The sequence below is a fragment of the Protopterus annectens genome, chromosome 14.part0, assembly GCF_019279795.1.
Source record: "Protopterus annectens isolate FY-2018-M chromosome 14.part0, PAN1.0, whole genome shotgun sequence".
NCBI lineage: Eukaryota > Metazoa > Chordata > Ceratodontiformes > Protopteridae > Protopterus > Protopterus annectens.
Window position 1 is genome coordinate 129,634,169 of NC_056748.1, and position 10,096 is coordinate 129,644,264.

Sequence of the window (10,096 nt, forward strand, 5' to 3'; positions counted from 1 at the left end):
AATTTGCATAAATAAGTGTCTAGAGGTGATAGGGACCGTTTTAAATAAAAGTAAAAGTTTTGGTGATGTAGTAAACATAGGTGGTGTGTGTGTGTGTGTGTGTGTGTGTGTGTGTGTGTGTGTGTGTGTGTGTGTGTGTGTGTGTGTGTGTGTGTGTGTGTGTGTGTATATATATATATATATATATATGGGTCTACTTCATTTGACCTAACTTTCATTTGCCTGACACTCATTTGCCTGACACCATTTCACTGAAATTTCATTTGCCTGACACTTCATTTGCCTGACACTTCATTTGACTGACAAGTATTATTAGCAAGAAAATGGAATATGCCCCCTTCCCCACTCCAGTGCGACCCTGGAGTTAGAATATATAGTTAGGGGGGGTGTGGGGGGCACAGCCCCCCACAACGGGGGGTGTGGGGGGCAAAGCCCCCCACTTCATTTCATATAATATTCTTAACTTTTGATGTAATATTGCTTAGTAACAGAAAAGTAAGTGGGGGGCTTTGCCCCCCACACCCCCCGTTGTGGGGGGCTGTGCCCCACACACCCCCCTAACTATATATTCTAACTCCAGGGTCGCACTGGAGTGGGGAAGGGGGCATATTCCATTTTCTTGCTAATAATAATTGTCAGTCAAATGAAGTGTCAGGCAAATGAAGTGTCAGTCATTTGGTCTCAGGCAAATGAGTGTCAGGCAAATGAAAGTTAGGTCAAATGAAGTAGACCCATATATATATATATATATATATCTATATATATATATGGGTCTACTTTGGTAGAAAACACGTTTGGCCGAAAGTGACTTCACTAAGCACACTTGACTGAAAGCTTGCTTCACTGAAAACTCATTTGACTGAAACTCATTTCATCATTGCACTTGTCAATATACATGTCTGTGGTTTAAAACATTTAAAATAGGCGGGGGGGGGGGCTATGACCCACACCCACCAAAGGGGGGACCTGTGCCCCCCCCTACCCTCCTTACTTTATATTCTAACTCCAGGATCGCACTACAGTGGGGAAAAGGCCATATGTAACTTTCAACGAAATAAATTTTGACCAAAGTAGACCTATATATATATATATATATATATATATATATATATATATACATATACACACACACACACACACACACACACACACACACACACACACACACACACACAAAATCATTCAGAAAAAAGGTGTATTTGATAAATTCAGTACTGATTGGAAAAATAGCATACTTAGCAAGTATATTTGTGTTGCCAACAGTATTTGAAAAGGAATTATTGCATATATTTTTTCATTTATATGAGGTTTTACATTAAACTGTATAAAAAGAGGGGTCTATATTATAACATCGAAGTTCAAAAACTTTGAATGTTATAATATCGAACCCTTTAGTGCGAAAGATGAGAATAACAAAGCCTCAGAACATCAAAATTTTACCTAGGGTAAGATTTCGGTGGTCCATGGCTTCGCTATTTACAGCAGTGTGATGCGATGTTTACGGACTGGCTTTAGGGAAATGAGTGAATGGAGGTTACGGACTGGGTTCAGGTAAGTGTGGTATGATGGTTACGGACCGGGTTAAGGTAAGTGAGCGAACAGACTGGGTTAAGGTGAGTGTGCAGTATTTAGGGACTTTAGGGTTAGGGCACGGGTGAGGTGAGTGTGCGGTAGTGACAGACTTTAGGGTTAGGGGTGGGTTAAGTGAGTTAGGGTTAGGGCACGGGTCAGGTAAATGTGCGATTGTGTGGACGTGAGGGTTAGGGTGGGGTAGGTGGGTTAGGGTTAGGGAGCGGGTAAGGTTAGTGTGCGATAGTTAGGGACCTTAGGGTTAGGGTTGGGTTAAGGTAGGTGGGTAGCTAGTGGTGTATGTCTGGTTTAGTGTAGGGTTTCGTGAAGTATATGTTCATAGGTTGGTACTGGGCTATTTGCCCGAAGGCATATGTTAGCCCAGCCACGTTGTGCGGTATTCACTGCCCCTTTAGTAGTTCCCTAGACCCTTGTACTAGCAGCTAGTACCCTTGGCCCCTATCTAGTAGTGCTGTTGGTGCGATCCCCGATGTGAACTTTCTGTTACTCATCCACTCATCAAGGTTCCTCTTGAAGAGTGATAGTGAGGGGCTGTGTCTTATGTGTGTGGATTATTTATTTTGGTGTGCTTGAGCTGTGTATATGTTTGTCGGAACAGCAAATTTTTTCCCCTGGAAAAAATTTGCTATTCTGACTGTTCGTTTTTCTGTTGTTTCGATTAAATGGGGTCGATATTTTAACATTCAATGTTTTTAGACTTCGATGTTATAATATAGACCATAAAAAGAGGAGTTTTGTATGTAAATAAAGAGGTAGGAGGTTTAGGGTTCATTAACCCAGTGGTATATGCTGCTTCATTAAATTTGGGCAGTGTTAAAGTGGATAAATAACAGATTAGAGTAAAATTGTATAAATAAGATAAATTTTGGGGTATGGTGAAAAAGAGTAAAGAGAAAAAGAGTCTATAAATGAAGAAATAAAATGTTACCAAGAAAAAAAATATATTTTTGTGGAAAATAAAAATTGATTATACAGGAAAAAGCTATAAAAGCATGATATACAATGTAACGATAAAACATTATTATGTACAACCTTGAGAAAATCTAACAGATGAAAAAAAATGAAAGCTATACAAATAAGACACAAATGGAGTAATCAGAAAGTAGAATGTCAAACTTTTTGTGGAGACCGATTATACTAAATTGCCAGTAAAAGGAATTATGCCATATAAAAAGAAAAGTGATTGAGTATTTTACATTTTCAAAAAGAAACTATGGGACATGTGTCTTTGAAATATAAAAGAGCAAAACAATTTATGGGGAAAGCTATGTAAAGAAGAGTTTTTTGAAGATATAAAAGAAGTGGATAAAATAAACAAGGATATGATTAAATATTGGTATTATAAGAATAGAAGTAAATAGTATGCGAAAAGAATAGATAAAAAGTTATGTTATGTCATATGGGTTATATGAAATGAAAGAATATATGAAATTATGTTTAACATTAAATGGATTTTAGCAACAATGCCAAGTAAAATGAATTGGTGCTTATGGAAAAATGAGTTGGGGTCTAATAGGGATGAAAATTTAGTATGATTATAAAGGAAATTATGAATATGTGTAAATAGATTTCTATATATATTTGTAAATATGTAAATATGTTGTGAATAGGAAGTCTTGTTGTATACAAATAAAGGACCCCTTCACTTTTCAATAGGGGCCAAGAAATGTTTTACATTCACCTGAGCTACTTCCACTCAAGCAGAGGAGACCCCAGTTTAACAGTTTAGGAAGCTAGACAAAGGCCTACAAAAAGATAGGAACCGATAAATCAAAAAAAAGAGGGAAATGAAAGAATTCAAGGAATGTTGAGGCAGATGCATGGCTTGGTTAAGGACAGGAGGAATAACATGAGTAAGAGATGACACAGACATTTTCAATTAATTATGTTTCTGTCTTTCCAGGAAAAATAAGGAAGAGCCATAGGTTGGGAAGGGATAAGGAAATAAAAATGAGAAAGGACATCTTACATACTGTCACATATCAAGGAAAGGTATAGAATGGAAACTGATGGAGTTAGGGGAAGACAAGGCATAGGGTCCAAACAACATTTCCCCAGGATACAAAGGAAACATGAGGCTATGCTTACAAATCCCAGATGAATCTATATGGCTTGCTATTCTGTAGTGGTGAGATTCCAGAGTATAGAAGGAGAAGACCATGGCTGTAATGTACCACTTTAGAAATGAAAATCTAAAACTGGCCTAGGGAACTATAGACCCATAAGCTTGTTCTACATTAGGAAGAAAAGTCTTGGAAAATACAGAAAAAGAGAGAGAGAGAGCCTATCTGGACACCTGTAGAGCAACAAACTGCAAGACAAGTACCAACAAGGATGATTGGAAAAAGACGATAAGCCAGCCTTATATGATTCTCTTTTTGAGTAGATTAGACCGGAGCTTGACAAAGGACACACTGTGAATGTTGTTTACCTTAACTTTAAAACTGCTTTTGACTTAGTCCTTCACAGGAGAATAGTACACTGATTGAAGGAATTTTTAATAGGAAATAAGTTAACTAAATGATTAGAAGAATGCCTGGGTCATAGGAGACAAAGAGCAGTAGTTAGAGGAACCATTTTAAAGGAACAAGGAATGTAGTGGAGCTCTGAAAGGCTCAGTCCAGGGACCAGTAATCTCTGGCATCTTAGAACCAGAGGTCAAGAGAAGCATTGAGAATGTACTAAAAAATGTATGGGTAATACTAAGTTAAATACACAGTGGGGAATGGGGGGGAGGTTTCAAAATGGCCAGAAAACATTGGCTGAGAGAACTGAGACATGGCCTCTAAGGTTTAATGCAGGAAAGCATATAATTTTTCACCTGGACTCTAGAAATTCCAAAATAGAATACTAGCTGTAGGGAGAGTAACCCTAAATAGCAGAAATCAGGAAGATTTTTTTTTTGTGGTAGAAAGATTAGAAACAAACCCCAAGATACAAACTGAGGAACATGGCCAAAGCCAATAAGATGTCTGGTTAAAAATTAGGATAAGGCAGTCCAGAAACAGAGATCTGCTAATCTCTGTAGATTCCTTGTTGAGATCCACTCTGAGTCTTGGGCTCTATTATGCTATCCATACAGTGACAAGGATATCAAGCTAATCAAAAAAAAGCTTCAAAATGGTTATCAGAGTAATAAAGGAAATGGAAGGCAAAGGGTATAAGGACAGGGTGCAGGAGGGGACAGAGAGAGGGTAGCCATATTATGGATGCCTACCAAATTAATGATACAGATACAGCTCAGATATTAGAAATGATTTTATCTTAGAAAGAGCTGTAGATATATGGAAAGGTTACCTAGCCAGGCAACCTTTGAAGAGGCACGAGGAAGCAGCTGAAAGGTGCAGATGACACAAAAGGAAGGACAACATAGAGAACTTGTCCTTTTCTGCGGGTCTATATTAGATCAGCGAAGTCCGAAAACAGTGAATACTAGCTGGGCGACACCAACTGTGTGAAGAATGGAAATATCGAATCCGAAAAAAAAAAACTAAGACAGTCAAACTGTCATAAAGTATTTTATGCAGGGGGGCAAGCCCCCCTGCACCCCCACACCCCTGCTTCTAAAATATACCAACTCTGAGATCGCACTACATTGAAGTAAAGGGAAGAATTCCCTATGGCAATCTCCATTCATTCTTGCAATGTTTCCCATTTCTGTACATTTGGTGTCGCCCAAATGGTATTCTCTCTTACCGGACTTCGCTGATCTAATATAGACCCCTTTTCTGCTAAGTAATGTAATAAGGTACAAGTGAGGGTAAAATGTTTTGATCTAAAGCTAAGCCATAAGTGAAATGTGTTGATCTGAAGCTAAGCCATAAATTAGAAGGAAGCGTCTCATATACATTGGGAGGGCAGCTTTTGCATTCAGCACTTCTGTGATGTGCACCAAAGCTAGAGCTAAAGAGGCGAATGAGCACATGCCACGCCCTTGAAATTGTGTCCTTGTTGTGTGTCAGAGCGATTCTCTGCAGGACTGTGCTGAAGCAGTGCATTAGGGTCACGCTGGAACAAGTATGCACATATTAAGTTGCAGAAGGGCAGTCATTTGTTAGCCTGTTCAGCAGTATATCTCTGAATCCCATGTGCACATCTTGGTGCTCTGTACCAGCATTATACTCATTGCAAACTGAGTGAAAATCATGTGTGCACCTTAAAAAGGCTTTAAACTGAGAGGTATTGATCAGAGAACTGATGTCAATCTCAGGGAAGGAAGACTGAAACAACAGATACAATCACTGGCAGATGAAGATGAGGCATGAGGTGTAAAATGCATCTGTCAGCTAAATGCAACTCCTCAAAAAATATGACAAAAATTATTACTGTGCTTTGTAATAGATCTAGTTTTTCTTAACAGTTTTGCAGCTACTAATATAAATGCAGTGTCAATTCTTCTTAAAAAATATTTAACCTTCAAGCAGTTTTTAGCAAAACATATTCGCAATACCTTAATCCTTATAATAGTCCATATTTTACTTTTAGACCTCTAAATCCTACTAAAATTTTAATTTTATGTAATATTCAATAACCATACAGTTAATGATCAGAAATATTACCCACTATATCTATATATCATATATGTTCTAAAATGTTAACAAATCATGAGGTCTTTATGAGTTGTGTACTGCACTGTATTTTACATGCATTGTAGTTACAGAGCCCTAAAAACAAATATAGCATACTTTAAAAGAAATCTGAACAGTTATTAATTTGACTTACATTTATATTTATGCCCTGCCTAACATTTTTTAATTCCATTTAAATTCTGAATGTGCCCATGAAAATCCTGATGACACTATTATGAAGTTCCCTACCTCTGCTACGTCTGGGCATGCTGGCCCAAAGAGTGCCGAGATCTTCTGGTTCTGGACCTGATGGATAAAGGCACTTAAGGAAACCTTGGCATTGCAGTCGCAGTCAGCATAAACAAAGTCCAGGGTGTAGTTTGTAAGATAGGAGGGGTTAGAGTTCACTTTCTCAATGGCAATCTGCATGGCAGAGCCTAGCCTCAGTGCACTGAAAGGGAATGAGATGTTATAGGGTGCCTGAAACCCTAACAATAGCTTATATCCTTCTGTTCCACAAACCAGTAGAGTGATAAAACGCAAAAGCAGTGCTCCTTTTACTGGCCAAACAAAGCATCCAAGAACAATGTGTACCCTTGGCTTGATGTCATGTCGATATAAAGCTTCCTGTTTCATTATTATCCTCCTTACAGGTAGATTTTATGTTAACACTTCAGCTGGTCTAAAAAATCGTACCCAGTTTACACTGAATCAGCTGCATGTATATATGCTGTGTACCTGGTGCTTCCTGAGGTGTTATTATATCTTGAGTGCTCTGGACACATCTTTCATTGGTCTAATTAGCAGCAATTCTGAATGTCTAAAGCCTTTTTTAAATAGCCTTCCACGTGTAACCCTTTCACTGCCGGAACTGTCTTCATCTGCAAGACTACATGAATAATAGTAGTTTAGGGAAAAGCTGCTTATTTCTAAAAGGGATGCATGTGTTGCCCTTCAGTTTTAATATAACAGTTACAATAGACTGCACAGTAGCAGCTATTCTAACAATGATGATTGCAAACAGTTTGTTAGCAAAATGTAACTGAAATATTAGTATATAATAACCAACTCAAACATGTTAAAAAGTGTATCAAACAGAATGGTGCTACACACGGTCTATTTATGTTTTGCTCTTCACTTCTCCCAATGCACATAAGAATCTCACAAGAATAAGGAACTAAAATAAATGTTATTTCCTAATTCCAGTTTCTTCTTGTTGAAAAGTGGAAGAAAACGCTCAAATCTTTCTTTTCACTGCTGTAAATTTTTGACGTAATGCTATGTAATTTCATCAGGCATTCTAGAACTAGAGATACCTGACACAATAGGAACTTTTCTCATACTGTTGTCCAAATGCATCAACCAGACCCAAATGCAAGTTTAGAGGGGTGACTTCCTTGACTTGGTCTTCTTCTTCTTCTTCTCTTTCAGCTGTTCCCGTTAGGGGTCGCCACAGTGGATCATCTGTTTCCATTTCTTCCTGTCGTCTGCATCTTGCTCTGTCACAACAACCACCTGCATGTCCTCTCTCAACACATCCATAATCCTTATCTTAGGCCTTCCTCTTTTCCTCTTACCTGGCAGCACCATCCTTAGCATCCTTTTCCCAATATACAGAGCATCCCTCCTTAGCACATGTCCAAACCAACGCAATCTTACCTCTCTAACTTTGTCTCACCTGAGCTGACCCTCTAATATACTGTTTCCTAATCCTGTCCATCCTTGTCACACCCAGTGCAAATCTTAACATTGTTAACTCTGCCACTTCCAGCTCTGACTCCTGCCTTTTTGTCAGTGCCACTGTCTCCAACCCATACAACATAGCTGGTCTCACTACCATCTTGTAGACCTTCCTTTTCACTCTTATTGGTACCCGTCTGTCACAAATCACTCCTGACACTCTTCCCCACCCATTCCACCCTGCCTGTACTCTCTTCTTCACCTCTCTTCCACACTCACCATTACTCTGAACTGTTGATTCCAAGTACTTAAACTCATCCACCTTCACCACCTCTACTCCCTGCATCCTCACCATTCCTCTACCCTCCCTCTCATTCACACACACATATTCTGTCTTAGTCCTGCTGACCTTCATTCTTCTCCTCTCTAGAGCATATCTTCCACTCTCCAGGGTCTCCTCCACCTGGTCCCTACTCTCACTACAGATCACAATGTCATCTGCAAACATTATAGTCCACGGGGACTCCTGTCTGATCTCGTCTGTCAACCTGTCCATCGCCATTGCAAATAAGAAAGGGCTCAGAGCTGATCCTTAATGTAATCCCACCTCCACCTTAAACGGATCTGTTACTCCCACTGCAGACTTCACCACTGTCACACTACCCTAGTACATATTCTGTACCACTCTTACATACCTCTCTGCCACTCCTGACTTCCTCATACAATACCACAACTCCTTTCTAGGCACCCTATCATATGCTTTCTCCAAGTTCACAAAGACACAATGCAACTCATTCTGACCTTCTCTGTACGTCTCCATCAACACTCGTAGTGCAAACATCGCATCTGTAGTGCTCTTTCCTGGCATGAAACCATACTGCTGTGCGCTAATCATCACCTCCCTTCTTAACCTAGTTTCCACTGCTCTTTCCCATAACTTCAAGCTGTGGCTGATCAGTTTTTATCCCACTGTAGTTACTACAACTCTGCACATCACTCTTATTCTTAAAAATAGGTACCAAAACACTTTTTCGCCACTCCTCAGGCATCCTCTGACTTTCCAAGATTTCATTAAACAATCTGGTTAATAACTCCACTGACATTTTTCCTAAGCACCTCCATGATTCCACTGGTATGTCATCTGGACCAACAGCCTTTCCATTCTTCATCCTCTTCATAGCTATCCTTACTTCCTGCTTGCTAATCCATTGTACTTCATGATTCACTATCCCCACATCATCCAAACTTCTCTCTCTCTCTCTCATTCTCTTCATTCATCACTTCCTTGACTTGGTAAATGCAGAAAACAAAGTACCAACTCACTGAGTATTGTCTGCAATTAGAAGAACATGCTTGCATGAACTGGCACTTTAATTTGGAAGTGCATTTTAAAGTTTCTGACTAACAGACCTAGTACAAGGGTGTAGGTCTAAGGTCTACTTTAATGTCCATGTGGAGTTTGCATGTTTTCCCTTTGCTGTTTGAATTTTGTCCAAATCCCCTGGTTTCTTTTCAAAACATGTTAGCTGACTGCCTATTCTAAGGTGTCCATTATGATGCAAGCTGTGGCCATAATGTCCACGAAGGATCAATTCACTTGCCATTTTGGTAAACAATTAAAAATAAGTTAATATATACCCTTATCCATTCATTACTTCAAACAACATAACGAAAATTGTAATAGCTATTGATCTATAAAAAGTCCACGTGCCCATTATAATTTAGGGAAACAGAATGCTGCTGTTTGTTCAGTGCATTGTCTTTATGTTTTAAGTTATCTGGAAGCCCTCAAGATGCCACATAATTATGCAGAGCAATTTTAATAGCAATTCCATTTGCATGAATAAACAAATTTGTTTCCTACAATGGCATACTTGAAGACATTTTTAGAGGAGCTGTCTCACATAGTGCTAAACCTGCTTTTTCAGTGAATCAATAGACAGAAATATCAAGAAAAATTAGTAAAGATTCAAAAGGTCTCGTTGAAAAACAGAATGTGAATATATCTGGACATAGAAAACAAAACAAAGTAAGAGCTAAACAAGATAAGTGGTGAAATATTGCCCCTATATTAGAGTAAGTAACTTTGCAGAAATCACATGTACAATATATTAGTAACGCCATCTTGAGCACTCCTAATGAAACTGATTATTGATTTAGGGTGGCAGTAAGAGACGATGTTATATTACAGCCACCCATCAGAAGCAATGTGGGAACGAGGCCTTACCATCAGAAAATATACTGAAGGATATCAAAGC

General features: G+C 38.9%; 1 protein-coding gene across 1 annotated transcript in view; it reads right to left on the reverse strand.

The window, feature by feature from the left end:
* Positions 1 to 6,794, reverse strand: part of LOC122788632 (guanylate cyclase 2G-like) — a 699,012-nt gene extending 692,218 nt beyond the window's left edge. Inside the window, 1 exon segment of the mRNA XM_044055531.1 lies at positions 6,408 to 6,794. Within this exon segment, the coding sequence (XP_043911466.1) occupies positions 6,408 to 6,794 (387 nt within the window).
* Between the last annotated feature and the right edge of the window lie 3,302 nt (positions 6,795 to 10,096).